This window comes from Peromyscus leucopus, chromosome 8b (genome assembly GCF_004664715.2).
Source record: "Peromyscus leucopus breed LL Stock chromosome 8b, UCI_PerLeu_2.1, whole genome shotgun sequence".
Taxonomy (NCBI): Eukaryota; Metazoa; Chordata; class Mammalia; order Rodentia; family Cricetidae; genus Peromyscus; species Peromyscus leucopus.
In genome coordinates, this window is record NC_051086.1 from 100,273,462 (window position 1) to 100,291,795 (window position 18,334).

The following is an 18,334-nucleotide window of genomic DNA, read 5'->3' on the forward strand; positions in this document are numbered from 1 at the left end:
TGTCCGTATGGTGGGGGTGAATATCAATGTACAGTGCTAAAGATTGCTGAGATGAGCAAGCAGGCTGATGCTCCAGAGCCAGAGAGACTCTTGTTCTGACACTAACAGCTACTGCAAAAAAAGAGAAGGAATCCACAGCCCTAACAAGGGGAACTGGGGAGCTAGGGATCAGAACACAGATCCATCCCAGAAGCCTGAGGGCCAAGGGCTTCGGGCACTGCTACCCCTGATCATCAGGGCCAAGGGCTTCGGGCGCTGCTACCCCTGATCATCAGGGCAAAGCCTGCCTTGGCTGACAGCAGGATCCCCACAGGGCACGTACAATGTACAACTTCGGGCAGTGGAGGACATAGATGGGACACATGTGTGCCAGCTGGCAGAGGAAGACCAAAGAGGCAACATCCATCTAAAACCTTCCTTCTCCGATGGCCTGCGGATGGACGCGAGCATCATCTGTGATGTGTGCCCCTGTGAGCTGGTAAGATTCAGTCCTGCTGTGAGGGAGGGGCTGAGCCAAGCACTAAGAGCCTGGGTAAATGAGATAGAACCTTCTGTGGGAGCACATCCTTGCAGAGCTGTCCCAACTCACAGAAAACAGCAGAAACACCCAGTGGCAAAGCCAGACATAACAGAAATACCTGTAACCCAAGCATTTAGGAGGCTGGAAAAGAAAACCACAAGTTTGAGGCCAGTTTGGGCTATATAGAAAGTTCCAGTCAGGTGCTGATGGCACACACCTTTAATCCTAGCACTCAGGAGTCAGAGACAGGCAGATCTCTGAGTTGCCAGCCTGGTTTACAGAGCAAGTCCCAGACAGCTAGGGCTACACAAAGAAACCCTGTCTCAAAAAGAGAGAGAAACCGGGCGGTGGTGGCGCACGCCTTTAATCCTAGCACTCGGGAGGCAGAGGCAGGTGAATCTCTGTGAGTTCGAGGCCAGCCTGGGCTACAAAGCGAGTTCCAGGAAAGGCGCAAAGCTACACAGAGAAACCCCATGTTGAAAAACTGAGAGAGAGAGAGAGAGAGAGAGAGAGAGAGAGAGAGAGAGAAAGGAAGAAAGAAGGAAAGAAAGGAAGGAAGGAAGGAAGGAAGGAAGGATGGAAGGAAGGAAGGAAGGAAGGAAGGAAGGAAGGAAGGAAGGAAGAAAAATACAAAAAGGAAGTTCCAGACCCACCTCAGCTACATAGCGGGACCTTGTCCCCCATCCTCAAATGTGCCCAATGTCTCTGTCCTTGCCCTCTATGCATGTACCAGGCTTTTTCTTTTGGGCCACCAACCAGCCCTCAAGTCATGACATGGAGATTTATATTTTGTTATGAATGCTCAGCCCTTATCTTATGCTCGACCCACTACCTCTTATAACTTAACCTGTTTCTCTTCATCTATGTTTTGCCTCGGGGCTTTTTACCTTTCTTTCCTTCTGTGTGTCCTACTCTGTCCAACTGTCTGGCAGCTGCCTGGCTGGCCCTCTCTTTCTCCCTCCTTCTCTCCTCCTTCTCTCTCGAGCCTAGTTCTCTCCTCCTACTTATTCTCTCTGCCCGCCAGCCCTGCCTATCCCTCTCCTGCCTAGCTACCGGGCAGTCAGCTCTTCATTAGACCAATCAGGTGCCTTAGGCAGGCAAGTGAAACAAATGCAGCACAAACAAATGTAACACATCCTTACATCGGTAAACAAATGCAGCATACACCAATGTAACACACCTTTACCTACACAGTTAAAGCAATCTTCCACAGCACAAACAAACGTAACATGTCTTTACATAGTTAAAATAACATTCCACAACATGTGCACACACCACGGTCTTGTTGCAGCAAAAGGAAGTACGGTCAGCTCGCTGCCACTACAGAGGAGACTTCATGTGCGGACACTGTGTGTGCAACGAGGGCTGGTGAGTGGGGGAGGGGAGCCTACCCTGAGATGTTCAGCCGCAGGGCAGCCCCGGGGATCCACTGCACTAGGGGTGTGATGGCAGATCCGGGAAGGGCTGGGGGAGAGGAACGGAACACTCGGCTGTTGTGTGGGTCTGGTTCAAACTAGTTAGGACGGCCCTTCCTTACTGCGTCTGACTTAGTCTGTTCTGGGCTCGCTTTATTTTGTTTGCTTGCTTGGTGGGGTTGTTTGTGTTGGTTTATTGGCATCGCTGTGATAAAGTTTTACCGGGTAGGGCAGACTGGCCTCAAACTCAGTCCTGTCTCAGACTCCTAAGACTGTGGGTCTGTGCCACCAGGCCTCTCTGGTCTCCCCCACTTCTTACACCTTACAGTGGTGCAAAAGTGACTGACATTAGGCTGGACTAGGCTACACTGTAACCAGGTGAGGTGCTGTAAATGTGACTCAATTTACAATGGGTTCATGGGGCATAACCCCGCCATAAACCGAGACATCCACACAGGGACGGACATACGGGCTCTTTCTGGGTGTCTCTCTGCTAGGACAGGGACAAGGTGGCTGGCAGGGGCTGGGCTGGGTGTTGAGAGCAGGTGAGACTAGCTCTTCCCTTCCTGTCTTCTCCACCACACGCAGACAGACCACCTAATCGGAAACGAACTTAGTGGCAGATACAGTGGCTCCCGCCTTTCACCCCAGCACCCGGAGGCAGAGTCGGGTGGGTCTCTGAGACTTTGAGGCCAGCCTGGTCTATATAGCGAGTTCCAGGCCAGTCAGGCCTACGTAGTCAGACCTTGTCTCAGAAAGAAATTAGCTTGTAGGTGAGTGTTAGTGAGGGTGTTTGAAACTCCAAGACTTGCTGGCTGCCGTGGTCCATGTACAGACCACTTGGTCACTTGGGGAGCTGAGGCAAGAGGGTTCCCCAAGCCCAGAAGTTTGGAACCCGGGCAGTATAAGGAGACCCTAAAGAAACAGCAAATCCTCCTTTGCCAGGTGCGGCGATGGCTGCTTGTGATCCCAGCCCTGGGCAGGCAGGGGGAGCCCCTGGACAAAACAAGGCTAGTCTTCTTAGTGAGTTCCAAGCCAGCCAGGGCCTCCTAGAAAGACCCCCACCTCATGACGAAAGCACAGACAAGCCAAACCGCCCTGAGATACTGATCGAGCGAGTCTGTCGTGACTTAAGACAGATGGACACTGAAGGGAGACAGTTGGGGAGCAGACGGCAGGACCCTGAGGGTCGGGTTTCAGCTGAGCCACTCACTGCTGTCTATGTGACTTAGACACGCCTCTGCTTTTCCGGAGCCTCAGTTTTGTGGTCTGCAAAACAGAAGCCTAACTAAAAGCCCCCAGGCTTCCTCCCAGGCTGTGCAGAAGTGACCAGTTCCTCCCTCAGGAGTGGCAAGACCTGTAACTGCTCCACGGGTTCTCTGAGCGACACGCAGCCCTGCCTGCGGGAGGGGGAGGACAAACCCTGCTCCGGCCGCGGCGAGTGCCAGTGCGGACGCTGTGTGTGCTATGGTGAAGGCCGCTACGAGGGTCACTTCTGCGAGTACGACAACTTCCAGTGTCCCCGCACCTCCGGATTCCTGTGCAATGGTGAGCTCGGCAGCTTTGACCAGCACTGATGGCTGGGAGGGTACCTGGTAGAGGCAGACCCCCCCTCCCTCCAGCTCAGGTTCAGCCACAGTCTGGACCTCCCTCCCCTCATCTGCAATGCCCATGACCAAGGTCCCTGACAGCCGCAAAGACTCCTACTCTCTGGAAACTCAGGTCTCCACTCAAGGTGGAGACTATCTGGTTCAACCCCCAAAGGTTGACAGGGACATGGGAGATCAATCTTTCTTCTCTCCAAAGAGACACAATTTCTTTCTTTTTTTGGTTTTTTGTTTGTTTGTTGTTTTTTGAGACAGGGTTTCTCTGTGTAGCTTTTTGCTGGGATTAAAGGTGTGTGCCACCACTGCCCGACTGGGACACAATTTCTAGTGGCAGCCACAGAATTATGTCTCCTCCACATCTCCACAGGGCCTAGCACCGTGAGTGCATAGTCACATAGTCTGGTGAGCACTGAGATTATGGGCCTGTACTTAGAGGTGGCACAGCTCAGGCAAGGAGGCACGTGGAAGTTGGTAGTTAGAGAAGAATGAATGAAAATCAACTATTAAACGTTTATTAACCTCCCACTGTGCACTGGTCACTGGAGGTTATACTCTCTCTATCCTTGTCTTTTTAATTTTTTATTATCCTTTGTGTGTGTGTGTGTGTGTGTGTGTGTGTGTGTGTGATAGTCTGTGGATGGAAGTCAGAGGACATTCATAGGAGTCAGTTCTCTTTCCACCATGTTGTTCCAGACTGAACTCACACCATCACCTGTCAGCAATCATCCCTGCCCACTGAGCTACCTTCCCGCCCTCCTTCCTCCACCTAGTCTTGTCTCCTGTTTCTTCTCTTCCGCTGTCCTTCCCAGAGTGTGGTGGGGAAACGAAAGCATAAACCGGGTGGAAGTGTGAGCGAGGACAGAAGGAAGATGCCTGGGGGAATGCAGCAGAGCCAGCCTATAAGCGGCTTGGGCTGGGGGCGGAGCCAGCCTATAAGCGGCTTGGGCTGGGGGCGGAGCCAGCCTATAAGCGGCTTGGGCTGGGGGCGGAGCCAGCCTATAAGCGGCTTGGGCTGGGGGCGGAGCCAGCCTATAAGCGGCTTGGGCTGGGGGCGGAGCCAGCCTATAAGCGGCTTGGGCTGGGGGCGGAGCCAGCCTATAAGCGGCTTGGGCTGGGGGCGGAGCCAGCAAGGAGTCGCTGGGGCATCACATCACTTTTTGCTTGTGTGTTTACCTTGTTACACACGCTCATGAAATCTAACCATTCACTGGTAGAGTCTCCAAGATGCCTTGTAGCAGTTTTCATGGCTTTAGTGAGATAGTTATTTACAGATTGGGGGTGGAAGCAGGCACGATCGAGGACAGGTGTGTGAGCTGCCTTTCTCTGCCACGTGTGGGTTCTAGTGCTTGAACTCAGACCGTCACACTGGTGCAGTGAGCATCTTGGCCCTCTGAGTCATCTCCCCAGACCCAACAGTTTGATTTCTTATTTATTTGCATGTGCACCCTTCTTCTGGCCTATATCCCATTAGAGATTCTTGAACAGGCGAATCACAGCAATGGATTTGTGTTTGGGGATGGTCACTCTGCCTTCAGTAGAAGGCGGGACAGAGGGGAGAAGATTCCAGAACATTGAGGGGCAGCTTCTACCTCAAGGCTCCCAGAGGCCCTCCCTGGTGTGTGGCCATCTTGAATTTCATCTAACAATGTGGGTCTACCCTCCCTTCCTTCCCCTCCTTACAGATCGAGGGCGCTGCTCCATGGGACAGTGTGTGTGTGAGCCTGGCTGGACAGGCCGCAGCTGCGACTGTCCCCTCAGCAATGCCACCTGCATCGATAGCAATGGGGTAGGCTTGGGCATGGGGCAGGCAGTGTGGGCAGTAGAGGGGCCCTGGTCGGTGCCAAGAGACTCTCCAAGACAGAAGGGAAAGGGGAGCAGGCAAGGATGGAGCTCTGGGGCTCACGGCTGCCTCCTCCTGCCCCAGGGCATCTGCAATGGCCGAGGCTTCTGTGAGTGCGGCCGCTGCCACTGCAACCAGCAGTCTCTCTACACCGACACCACCTGTGAGATCAACTACTCTGCGGTGAGACGAGGGTCCAGGCCGCCGGGATGGGGGTGTGAGAGCCCCAGGCGGAGGGCAGGCACTAGGCAAGAGAAGTCTCGTCCAACCAGCATGATATCTGTCTGTCCCTCCTCTCCCCATCCAGATCCGCCTGGGCCTCTGTGAGGACCTGCGCTCTTGTGTGCAGTGCCAGGCCTGGGGCACTGGGGAGAAGAAAGGGCGCACGTGTGAGGAGTGCAGCTTCAAAGTCAAGATGGTCGACGAGCTTAAGAAAGGTAGGGGACCCCGGGAGGTGGTGGCACACGTCTTCCATCCCAGCAGAGGCAGGCAGATCTCTGTGAGTTCGAGGCCAGCCTGGTCTACAGAGTGAGTTCCAGGACAGCCAGGGATATACAGAGAAACCCTGTCTCAAAAAAACAAAACAAAACAAACAAACAAAAAGAAAAAGAAAGGAAGAAAGGAAGAAAGAAGAGAGAGAGAAAAAGAAAAGAAGGAAGACAGGAGGAGAGAAAGAAGGGAAGGACATCAGCGTGGCGTCATACATCTTTAATACCAGTACTTGGGAGTCAGAGGCAGGTAGATCTCTGTCCACAGTGAGTTCCAGGACAGCCAGGGCAACATAGTAAGACTCTGTCTCCAAATGAAAGAGAGAAAGAGGCAGGGAGGAAAAGGGGAGGAGAGAGGAGGTTAAGGGCTGTGAGAGATGCAGTGCTGACAGTCTGGGCATGGAGAACCTGGCAGGAAGAGGGGCTACTCTTCTGGGGAAGGGGTTTGAGCTCTGAGTGGAGGTCACACGGTCTAGCTGGGAGAGGCATCAGGGCCTAGGCAGGGGATTCTGAGCCTCGTAGAGGCACAGAGTTGGAGCAAGAGGCACAGAACGCTGGTGAGGGGCGCACAGCTGAGCAGGGACCCGTGAGTCTGGGGAGCCGGGAGAGAGGTGCCGGATGAGTGATGGTGCATGCTCACAGCAGAGGCGGAGGGCCCAGGTGGGACAAATAGTCAGACTATGGGATGTTATTTGCCTCCTCAGTCAGCTCTGCTGGCTGGACACCACACTCGTGGTGGTGTGCAGTTCAGGGAAGTGGGGAGATGAGCTTGAGGCTAGGCTGTTACTGGTGCCAGTCCTGGGCAGGGCAGCCCCCTTCATCCTGGTGACTTCTCTAATCAGGGGACTTAGGCTCTTCCCCAGACCCCGTGGTAGGCCACAGAGGAGGCAATATTTCACCGGGCCCTGGGGTGCCCCGGGTGGAGGGCTGGGGTCAGCGTGGCATGCTCATGGTCTGTGGGTCCAGCGGAAGAGGTGGTGGAGTACTGTTCCTTCCGGGACGAGGACGACGACTGCACCTATAGCTACACCGTGGAGGGCGACGGCAGTCCTGGGCCCAACAGCACCGTGCTGGTTCACAGGAAGAAAGGTGAGCGGGCGTGGGCACAGCCTGCGGCACCTGGCAGCCCGGGCGGGCGGGCGTGGGCACTGCCTCCCTTCTCCTCTCACCCTGCAGACTGCCCTCCCGGCTCCTTCTGGTGGCTCATCCCTCTGCTCATCTTCCTCCTGTTGCTCCTGGCGCTGCTGCTGCTGCTCTGCTGGAAATACTGTGCCTGCTGCAAGGTAAGCCTCAGCCTGGGTTCAGGGAGGGACCCTGTGTCCTCAACCTCAGTCTGGGTTCAGGGAGGGGCCCTGTGTCAAAGGAATGATGTGGAAAGTGGTAGAGCAGGACGCCTGGTGTCCTCCTCAAACTCCTGCACACACACACACATGTACACACATACACATATGTACACACATACACACATGTACACAGACACATACACACATATGTACACACACACCTGTACTTATCTATATACACACACACACATGTACACACACACATACACACACACACCTGTACTTATCTATATACACACACACACATACACACACACCTGTACTTATCTATACACACACATACTCACACACATATACACACATATGTACACACACACACCTGTACTTATCTATACACACACGTACACACACACACATACACACACACACACCTGTACTTATCTATATACACACACATACTCACTCATATATACACACACATAGACACACACACACCTGTATTTATCTATACACACACACACATGTACACACACACACACACCTATACATACCTATACACACAGACACACACACATATGTACACACACACCTATACATACCTATACACACAGACACACACACACATACACACATGTACGTACACACACACACACATACACACACACAAGCATGTGCACTTCCAGCAAAAGGTCTAGAAGTAGAGGTACCTGGAGAGGCCTGTCTAGCCTGGGACAACCATCCTAACCCCACCTCGAACTCTTATCTCCTAGGCCTGCCTGGGGCTTCTCCCTTGCTGCAACCGAGGTACGGGCCAGGCACACCTGTGAGCAGTGGGTATCGACCTGCCCTTCCTTCAGGCTGGAGGAGAAGTGTGGTTGGGGCCAGGAGCAGAGGAAGTGGGAGGCCCTGGGTTCCACCTGATGGGCGTGGCTGTGGAGGCCTAGGGAGGGGCTGGTGCTGAGGGTCTTTCCCACAGGTCACATGGTGGGCTTCAAGGAAGATCACTATATGCTCCGGGAGAACCTGATGGCCTCTGACCACCTGGACACACCCATGCTCCGCAGTGGGAACCTTAAGGGCCGAGACACAGTCCGCTGGAAGATCACCAATAATGTGCAGCGGCCTGGTTTTGCCACCCATGCCTCCAGCACCAGCCCCACAGAGCTTGGTGAGGGTCAGGGCTGGGGGCTGCTCCTCTTGGCATCTCTGCCCCTGACCCAGGATCATACCCTTCCTGTTTGTCTTGCGTGTTGGGTGCAGGTCCAGGACTTAGTCCATTTCTGTCCCAGCCTGATGGCACCAAAAATCTCAGGCCTGTGTGTACCTGGCACACTGAAAACAGCCAGCCAGTTGTCCTCAGTCTCAGCCCAGTTCGTGGAGGTCATACTCTCCACTGCCTCCTGTACAGGGGGCTAATGATGCTTATCCTCCCACTCAGTGCCCTACGGGCTGTCTCTACGCCTTGCCCGCCTCTGCACTGAGAACCTCATGAAGCCCGGCACTCGAGAATGTGACCAGCTGCGCCAGGAGGTGGAGGAAAATGTGAGGACCAGAAACAGCTGAGTGGGGCCCACATGTGGGTGCAATGGCAGCCTGTGGGAGAGCCCAAGACTGCGACTTCAGAACCTAGACTTTTCTAGGCAGGAGGGAGAGGGGCTCTTTGGACATGGGCCTTGCATGGGGTCATCCTAGGGGGTAGCAGAGCCTGGGTTTCAGGGTTCATCCCTCAGGCATATGACAGCCAACGTTGAGGGGTCCTCAGGACCATTCTCAACCTTCTTCCCTTGCCCAACAGCTGAATGAAGTGTACAGACAGGTCAACGGTGCACACAAACTCCAGCAGACAAAGTTCCGGTGAGTCCTGGGGAGCCCCGGGTCAGGTGTGAGTGTGTGTGTGTGGGGAGCCCTACCATCAAGCAGCCAGGATTCCCAGGTTTTGATGGGAGCTGTGCATTCAAGCTCCCAAGGGGGTCATGCTCCACTCCAAAAGCCGTGTGGCTCATGACCCCTCCCTTCCCTGTCCCCACAGACAGCAGCCCAATGCCGGGAAAAGGTGAGTGGATGATACACAAATGGAACAGCGCTCCGCCTCCTTCCCCTCTGTCCTGAGGTCCAGCCCCTACCCACCCACTCCTGCTCCACCCCTCTGATCAGGAAGAGAAGGCCCCAAGGCTATCATCGACTAGACCCTTAATTCCTTCCTCTTCTGGACCATTCATTCATCCAACTACTTATGAGACCCATTTACCATGAATCAGACCCTCAACTAAAACAAACAAAACATAGATCAGCCCCCGCCCCACGGCCATGAGCCCATGCTCCTCCTCTCCTGGGCCAGAGATCCTCCCGCTGAGCCTCAGTAGCAGGCACACGCTACCACATAGGCAGACCAGCAGGTCCTGTGGCTTCTCCCCTACAGGGGAAGAAGTGTGAGAAGGGGCCCTACACCAGTCGGAACTGGGATGAGCCACATGTGACCAGGCTCGGGCCAGTACCTCTGAGTACTCTCAGTGGACTCCTTTGGGCCTGGCCATCTCAGCCAATCCTCTCAGTCACCCTGCAAGAGATCACTTTTGCTAATCCCATTTTCCAATGAGAAAACTGAGGCTCAGAGGTTTCATCCCTGGCCTGAGGTTACCCAGCTATCAAGGACCAGGCCCATAATTTGAACCCAGGCTGCCTGGCCAGTGCCTCTTCGCTGTCCCACACCCAGCCCTTGTCTTGCCAGCCCTGCTTGGTGCAGTGGGTGGGTGGGGAAGCCCCTTCCTCAGGTGAGGACAGGAGTAGTGTGATCTGGAGGAGGTGGAGCCAGCGCGGGCTCTGGCGCTGCCTAGCACGAAAGACCTTCTGCTGTCTCACATCTTGTCCCCCTCCTCCGCTTGCACACTCCCCCACCCCAGGCAAGACCACACCATTGTGGACACGGTGCTGTTGGCGCCCCGATCCGCCAAGCAGACCTTACTGAAGCTGACAGAGAAGCAGGTGGAGCAGGGGTCCTTCCATGAACTCAAGGTGGCCCCGGGATACTACACCCTCACCGCGGAGCAGGGTAGGGAGACCGACTCCTCACGCTGCCCCACCTCTCCTCCCACCCTTGTGGCCCTGAGACCCATCTCTGACTCGCACCCTAGACGCCCGGGGTATGGTGGAGTTCCAGGAGGGTGTAGAGCTGGTGGATGTGCGAGTGCCCCTCTTCATCCGGCCTGAGGATGACGATGAGAAGCAGCTGCTGGTAGAGGCTATCGATGTTCCCGTGGGCACCGCCACCCTCGGACGCCGCCTGGTAAACATCACCATCATCAAGGAGCAAGGTTGGTCAGGGGCAGGGGCCAGGAAGCCAGGAAGCCAGGTCTGGGTTCCATGATCTTTCTAATATCCAAGTGGAGGTGGGATGGGCCATGGGCTCTGGGCCAGTCATTTACTCTCTGAGAACCTTGGAGTCTCCATCTGTAAGATGGGCACAGGCCTCTGTAAGGAGGCCATAACTGTGCCACCTGCACAGCACCTGGCACATGGGCTAAGTGATACTTGCTGCTCCCTCTCTCCTCTCCTTTGTGGTGTTGGGGCTGGAACCCAACATGCCAGGAAAAAGTTCTACCACTGAACTACATCCTTAGTCCAGATGAGACTGTCCATTCATCAGATTTATCATAACTTTCCTCCCACATCCAACTCTCCATTCCCTATTCAGAGGAATTCTTGGATAAGGTTTGGCACTTGGCACTATGGGTGCCTGAAATGCTGATGACAGTCCTCCTGGCTCCCAGGGGTTCCGTGACTCCTCCTCCCAGCACCGGGATGCTCAGCTCTGACTCTTAAGGCCCTGTCTTGTGCCCTGTCCCTACCTAACGTTCCAGGCTGCCTGCCGGACTTTATTTCAACCCCTTAACCTCTGAAGAAATTTCCATCCCATTTCTCTGGAGTCTGGGCTGGGTAGGAGGGAGGGAAGGTGTTAAAAGAAAACTGAGACCAAGACCTCCTGACCAGCACTGGGGTTCTTTGCAGCCAGCGGGGTAGTGTCCTTTGAGCAGCCTGAGTACTCCGTGAGCCGTGGAGAGCAGGTAGTCCGCATCCCTGTCATCCGGCACATCCTGGATAATGGCAAGTCGCAGGTCTCCTACAGCACACAGGATAATACAGCACATGGCCACCGGGTAAGGCTCAGTCAAGAGGGTGAGGGGACATCTCAGGGACTCACGGGATATCCAATGGTTTCCATGGTTGCTACCTCAATCCTTGGATGCTGGCAATATCCCTAGACAAAGGTAGCCCTGCCACCAGGAGTGACTCACCTAAAATGCCAAGAACACTCTGGGTAGGGTACCATCACTGCCAAGAACTCAGGGCAAGAGAATCATTTCCTCGTGGATGGGCCAGGTACCTACCAAAACCACCCTTGTTTACTCTTCAATGATCCAGGATAGCCAACTGTCTGTCCAATCTGACTTTGGGATTTTATTGATTTTTATTTTATTTACTTTTTGTTTTCTGAGATGGGTTTCTCTGTGTAACAGCTGTGGCTGTCCTGGAATTCCCTTTGTGGACCAGGCTGGCCTCGAACTCACAGAGATGCACCTGCCTCTGCCTCCTGAGTGCTAGGATTAGAGGTGTGCGCCACCACACTCTGGGCTTCTTGAAATGGAATTATAAACCTTGCGTCCCTGAGCCAGCCCCCCAGTTCTGTCGCTGCTGGTTTTCCCCAGGGTCTGGAAGGGCTGTGGCCTGGCTGCTGTCCCTTTCATTCCTGATCCAGTCCTGAGAAGGCTGAAAGCCAAGTGCTGCTGGGCAGACATACAGGCTTTCTTCGTTTTGGTTCTGGGTTTATGTGGGCATGGCGGCACAGGCCTGTGATCCCAGTGGTTGGGAGGCCAGGGAGAGAAGATTACAAGTTCCAGACTAACCCAGGCTGCATACAAACACACTAGGCCTGTCTCCAAAACACAAAACAGGGGCTGCAGGGACGGCTCAACAGTTAAGCATGTTCACTGGTCTTGCAGAGCCAATTCAGGCGACTTCCAAGAGCCCCGGAACTCCAGCTCCAGGGATCCTCTGGCCTTTAAAGTCACCTTCACTCACAGGCACATAACGCCACACAGACCTACATGAATACATACAATTAAAAAAATGTTTAAAAAAAAAAAAGACAGGGACCCATGAGATTGCTCAGTGTAGTAAAAGTACTTACCACCAAGCCTGATGGCCTGAGTTCAATCCCAGAGACCCACATGGGAGAGAGACCCAACTCCCACAACCACATGTGTGCCATGGCATGCACTCACTCTCACACACACAAACCAGTGAATGTAATTTATTCATTTATTATGGCTTTTTGAGACAGGATCTCTCTAGGTAGCCCTGGCTGTGTAGACCAGGCTAGCCTCAAACTCAGAGATCCTTCTGCCTCTGCTTCCTAAAGGCATATGGCACCACCCCTAGCATAAATGTAATTTTAAAAAAAAATGCTGGACATTGGGGGCACAAGCAGGTAACCCCAGCCATCAGAAAACCAAGGCAGGAGGCCAACCTGTGGAGGGAGCACAGCGAGGCCCAGGCCGGCCAGGAGGGGCAGCTCAGCAGTATAGCACCAGATTAGTATGAACAAGGCTGTAAATTCAATCCTCAATACAAAAAATACTAATGATTTTTAATTAAAAATAGGCTGGGGATGTAGCTCAGTTGGCAGGGTGCTTACCCAGAATGCATGAAGCCCTGAGCTAACTGTCCAGCACCACATACAGAGGTCATGGTGGCACACACCCACCATCTCAGCTCTCAGAAGGTAGAGGCCGGATGATCGGGAACGTAAGGTTATCCTTGGCTGCACACTGAGTTCCAGGTCAGTCTGAGCTACGTGAGACCTACAGGCCTTTTGGCCAATCCAGGGTAACCAGTGTTCATGGGGCCCAGACAATAGGGCCACGTCTCCATTTCCTTTACTCTCTGTTTCCTTGTTTTAGTTTGGGTGATTTTTTTTTTTTTTTTTTTTTTTTGTGAGACAAGGTCTTGCCACTAGCCCTGGCTGGCTCACACTAGCAGATCCCTTGCCTCAGCCTCCCTAGTGCTTGTAATAACAGGCACAGGCCACCAGGCCCATCTCTCCCTGTTTTCCTCCATCTGCAAACCTCCTTTTCAGTTCTAGGTTAGGTTAGGTGAGGTCAGACAACCAGCCATGTGTGGAATTCAACTGTTAATTTGAAGCGTCACCTAGTGGGTTTTTTTTGTTTTTTTTTTTTTTTTGTTTTGTTTTTGTTTTTTGGTGAGAAGGTCTTTTTCCTTCCATGCAGTTGGGGGCTGAGAGATGGCTCAGTGGTTAAGAGCACTGGCTGCCCTTTCAGAAGACTTGAATTTGACATGGGGTGGCCTGTAAAATCCAGCTTGAAAGATGCAAATCTGACCGTTCTTCTGGCCTTTATCATCACTCCCATACACAAACAGCATACACACATACACTGTAAACACACACACACACATACACACACACACACATACACACAAACTTAAAGCTAGGAAAGCTAGGATAGATGGAAGCACTCCACCCACCAAGAAGGGTCTGGGGCTCAACAGAATCCCAGATTTCAGAGCTACACTGCAGGGCACAATTCTTTCCCTCCTGGGTGTGCCCACAATCCCAGCTGCCCTGCGTTAACCTTCTGCCTGTGTGAGAGACTTCCTGTGTAATAGCTTGGTTCACACCCCAACCTTGGTCTGACCCTGACTCTTCCCATTGCAGGACTATGTCCCTGTGGAGGGTGAGCTGCTCTTCCACCCGGGAGAGACCTGGAAGGAGTTGCAGGTGAAGCTCCTGGAGCTGCAGGAAGTAGATTCCCTCCTGCGTGGCCGACAGGTCCGCCGCTTCCATGTCCAACTAAGCAACCCTAAGTTTGGAGCCCGCCTGGGCAAGCCCAACTCAGCCACCGTCATCATCGGGGAGCAAGGTGAGCATAGCCTGGAGTGAGCATAAGCAGGGGGAGAGGGAGTTGAGGACTTCTTTTTTTCTCCCCACCCCGAGCTGAGGACTTTGTAACAGGACTCCAGACTCATCAAACATGCACCCGGAGCACTTGGTCTAATATGGATATCACATCACCAACACCAGGATCACACACACACAAGTGTCACCCTGCAATATTTGGAATATATGTATTCTTGTTTTTCTTTGTTTTGGTTTTAGTTTTGGTTTTTTGGTTTGTTTTTGGAGACAGGGTTTCTCTGTGTAGCTTTGCGCCTTTCCTGGAACTCACTCTGTAGCCCAGGCTAGCCTCGAACTCACAGAGATCCACCTGGCTCTGCCTCCTGAGTGCTGGGATTAAAGGCGTGCGCCACCACCGCCTGGCTTGTTTTTGTTTTGAGACAGCATCTCACTATGTAACCTTGGCTGATGTGGAACTCACTATGTAGAGTAGGCTGGTCTTGAGCTCCTAGAGATCCACCTACTTCTGCCTCCAAGTGGATTACAGAAGTGCCACCAATGTCCAGCTGTTTCGTTTTTTATTTAATTGAGACATATTTAATCTTTTTTGGGGGGTGGGGTTCGAGACAGAGTTTCTCTGCGTAGCTTTGCGCCTTTCCTGGAGCTCACTTGGTAGCCCAGGCTGGCCTAGAACTCACAGAGATCCGCCTGGCTCTGCCTCCCAAGTGCTGGGATTAAAGGCGTGCGCCACCACCGCCCAGCTGACATATTTAATCTTTTGACATGTGTGTGTGTGTACTTCGGTGTATGGGACTCAGGGCTCAAGCTCAGGTTGTCAGATGTGACAGCAAGTTCCTTTCTTGTCAGTCCCATACTTATTCTTTCTTTAAATGCAATTTTACTGTTTTTAAATTATGTGTGCTGGGTGGTGGTGGCGCACGCCTTTAATCCCAGCACTCGGGAGGCAGAGCCAGGCGGATCTCTGTGAGTTCGAGGCTAGCCTGGGCTACAGAGTGAGTTCCAGGACAGGCTCCAAAGCTACATAGAGAAACCCTGTCTCGAAAAACAAACAAAAAATTATGTGTATGTTTGTGTGCCTGTGTGTGGGCATGTGCACCTGAGTACTGGTACCCACTGAGTTCAGAAGAGAGTTTCAGTGCCCTGGAGCTGGGGTTCAGGCAATTGTAAGCCGCCTGCCATGAGTGCTAAGAACCAAAGTACAAGAGCAGTATCTGCTCTTGACCTCTGACCCATCTCTCCAGGCACCTGCCTCGTGCTCATTCTTAGAGAAAGAAAACTCTGGTCTGGCATTCAGACTTATCTGTGCATCCTGTGCCTGAGCTGGCTGCCCTCATGACAGCCACAGGTTGAGGTCATGTGGCCACCGCTAGGCCCCAAGCACTGTCCCCAGACTTACGTACACATCCCTGGGAAAGAGCAAGTTCGTCCAGTCCTTTAGCGACCCCTGTGAATTACTCAGCAGAGGCGGGTAGTGATGGGAGAGGGGAGCCGATTTCTCTGTGGAACATGCCCTGGTCTGCCAAGAGAAAAAGAAGGCAGACAGATCCCTTCTCCTCGATCCCCTAGAGAGTCCTCTGGGCCTCCATAGCCACTGCGACCACCTGTAGCACCAGCAGATGAGCAGATCTTAATTAACTTTTAAACTGGGGAGCCTGGGATGGTTAAAATCTCTGGCGCCCCCTGTTGGTATACTGAGCCAGCTGCCCACCCTCCACACCTCTTTACCTAGATGAAACGGACCGGAGCCTCATAAATCAGGAACTCTCATCACCACCGCCACCCCGTGGGGACCTGGGTGCCCCACAGAACCCCAATGCCAAGGCTGCCGGGTCCAGGAAGATCCATTTCAACTGGCTGCCCCCTCCTGGCAAGCCAATGGGATACAGGGTAAGGTGAGGGGCACTGGGGAGGCCTGTCACTCACCTTCTGCTGGTGAGTGGACTGCCCCCGAGGGAGGGGTGAAGCACACTTGGTACCTGTGGGTTCCCCCTCCGCGACCCTTCACGCAGGAAGACCCATTCCTGAGTCTAGCTTCAGGCTTTCTCCCCTTGCTGATGAGGTCTCCCCCTGCCTGGGAGACGCCAGTGTCTCCTATACAAAGGGGATCCCAGCGCTTGCTGCTTCCCACTGAACACCACCCACAGGTGAAGTACTGGATCCAGGGCGACTCCGAGTCTGAAGCCCACCTGCTGGACAGCAAGGTGCCCTCAGTGGAACTCACCAACCTGTACCCCTACTGTGACTACGAAATGAAGGTGTGTGCCTATGGGGCACAGGGTGAGGGGCCCTATAGCTCACTCGTGTCCTGCCGCACCCATCAGGAAGGTGAGTCGTAGTGATGTCTCTGTCCACCCAGCTACCCGGCTGTCGATGTTCCCAGCCCTTCCTCCCTCGCCCCCCCCCTCGTCCCAGAGCTCAGCCCTGCCACTGACCCACTCACAAGGCTCTTCTTGCTCCCTCCCAGTGCCCAGCGAGCCAGGGCGACTGGCTTTCAACGTTGTCTCTTCTACGGTGACCCAGTTGAGCTGGGCTGAGCCAGCTGAGACCAATGGCGAGATCACAGCCTACGAGGTCTGCTATGGACTGGTCAACGAGGACAACCGTAAGGACCAGACTGCCCTGGAGAAGAAGGGGCACAGAGCCGTGGGAGGAGTGGGGTCTGGATAGTTCCTGTCTCTGGGTGCTCTAGGCCCCTTTGTCCCAGGCAAGCAGCAAGCCTGAGGCATTGTACGTTTTTTTGTTTTTTTTTTTTTGTTTTTTTTGGTTTGGTCAGGTTTGTGCTGGTTTGCATTCCAAGGATACTGAGATTATGCTTGTTCATGAAACTCACTGGCCCAAGGGTTTCCTTCCTCGACAGGGAACCAAGGTCACTCATTTTTGCACATTTTTTCTTAGGGCCAGAATAGTTGCCAAATTTAGCTGGATGTGAGACAGGATTACCACTTGAGCCCCAGAGTTTGAGAGCAGCAGAGCAGCCTGGGTAAGGTAGCAAGACCCCTGAAAGAAAGAAAGAAAGAAAGAAAGAGAGAGAGAGAGAGAGAGAGAGAGAGAGAGAGAGCAGCAGAGCAGCCTGGGTAAGGTAGCAAGACCCCTGAAAGAAAGAAAGAAAGAAAGAGAGAGAGAGAAAGAGACAGAGAGAGAGAGAGAGAGAGAGAGAGAGAGAAAGAAAGAAAGAAAGAAAGAAAGAAAGAAAGAAAGAAAGAAAGACGGTCTGAGACTGTGGCTCAGTTGGTAGAGTGTTTGCCTAGCATGTGAGAGGCCCTGGTTTCGATCCCCAGCACAACAGACTGGATGTGGTAGTCACGCCTATGGTCCCAGCATTTAGGAGGTTGGAGGCAGAGGGATCAGAAGTTAAGAGCCATCATTGGCTACATAGCCACTTTGAGGCCACCCTGGCATACATAAGACCCTGTCTCAAAAACTAAACAGCGGCTTGCAGTGGTGGTGCTTGCCTTTAATCCCAGCACTTGGGAGGCAGAGGCAGGCGGATCTCTGTGAGTTCAAGGCCAGCCTGGTCTACAGAGCAAGTTCCAGGATAGGCTCCAAAGCTATACCGAGAAACCATGTCTTGATAAAAAAAAAAAAAAAAAAAAAAAACCTAAACAGCAAAAGCCCCACATAATGAACAAAGAAACCATGAAGAAAAACAAAGCAATACAAAAACCCAGGATGCCCTGAGTTTCAAATTCATTTCTGCTTTTAGAATAGTTCATCCCAGGACTGACTGGGGCACTGTAGCCCAGCGGTAGAATGCTCACCTCACATACATAAGGACCTAAGTTCAATCCCCAGTATTTCCCTTATCACCACCCCAAATTTCGTTCAGTATACTACATTATCTGACAGTTCTGGAAAGGGGACAATGCTGGACAATCTCTGCCACCATGAGAGCACTCCCCTCTTCCTAAGGAAGAGACTCAAAAGTGCTCACCTCTGCTGGCTGGTCCATTAGGGAGGACTGATTACCTCCATACCACCAGAGGACAGTGGGACTTTCTTGGCATGAGTCTTCTGAGGGAGCGTGGGCTGCCTCGTCACTCCTGACCCAACAGACCAGCCAGGCACCAACCTTCTGGGTAGCTCTGCATACCCTTGACCTGGTCTTTCAGCATGTAGTTCACTCTCAGGCCTTGGCTGGGAGGGCTGGAGGGGTCCTCGGGTCTCTCACCTTACAGCCCAGTGAAAGTTCATCTCTGATGGTTTCCCCAGGGGTCCAGCCTGCTGAGGCCTCAGCCATGTTAAGGATGTGC

The 18,334-nt window shown here is 53.2% G+C and overlaps 1 protein-coding gene across 5 annotated transcripts in view; it reads left to right on the forward strand.

Moving 5' to 3' along the window:
- Positions 1-18,334, forward strand: part of Itgb4 (integrin subunit beta 4) — a 34,600-nt gene that overhangs the window by 9,763 nt on the left and 6,503 nt on the right. For all 5 annotated transcript variants that reach the window (XM_037200539.1, XM_037200538.1, XM_028889687.2 and 2 more), the window contains 20 exons: positions 314-478; positions 1,812-1,888; positions 3,281-3,483; positions 5,225-5,328; positions 5,467-5,565; positions 5,690-5,819; positions 6,837-6,959; positions 7,047-7,153; positions 7,924-7,957; positions 8,130-8,321; positions 8,592-8,695; positions 8,949-9,007; positions 9,183-9,206; positions 10,054-10,202; positions 10,285-10,464; positions 11,159-11,307; positions 13,884-14,088; positions 15,814-15,971; positions 16,229-16,409; positions 16,549-16,686. In XM_037200539.1, the coding sequence (XP_037056434.1) occupies positions 314-478; positions 1,812-1,888; positions 3,281-3,483; positions 5,225-5,328; positions 5,467-5,565; positions 5,690-5,819; positions 6,837-6,959; positions 7,047-7,153; positions 7,924-7,957; positions 8,130-8,321; positions 8,592-8,695; positions 8,949-9,007; positions 9,183-9,206; positions 10,054-10,202; positions 10,285-10,464; positions 11,159-11,307; positions 13,884-14,088; positions 15,814-15,971; positions 16,229-16,409; positions 16,549-16,686 (2,581 nt within the window). The remainder of the gene's footprint in view (positions 1-313; positions 479-1,811; positions 1,889-3,280; positions 3,484-5,224; positions 5,329-5,466; positions 5,566-5,689; positions 5,820-6,836; positions 6,960-7,046; positions 7,154-7,923; positions 7,958-8,129; positions 8,322-8,591; positions 8,696-8,948; positions 9,008-9,182; positions 9,207-10,053; positions 10,203-10,284; positions 10,465-11,158; positions 11,308-13,883; positions 14,089-15,813; positions 15,972-16,228; positions 16,410-16,548; positions 16,687-18,334) is intronic.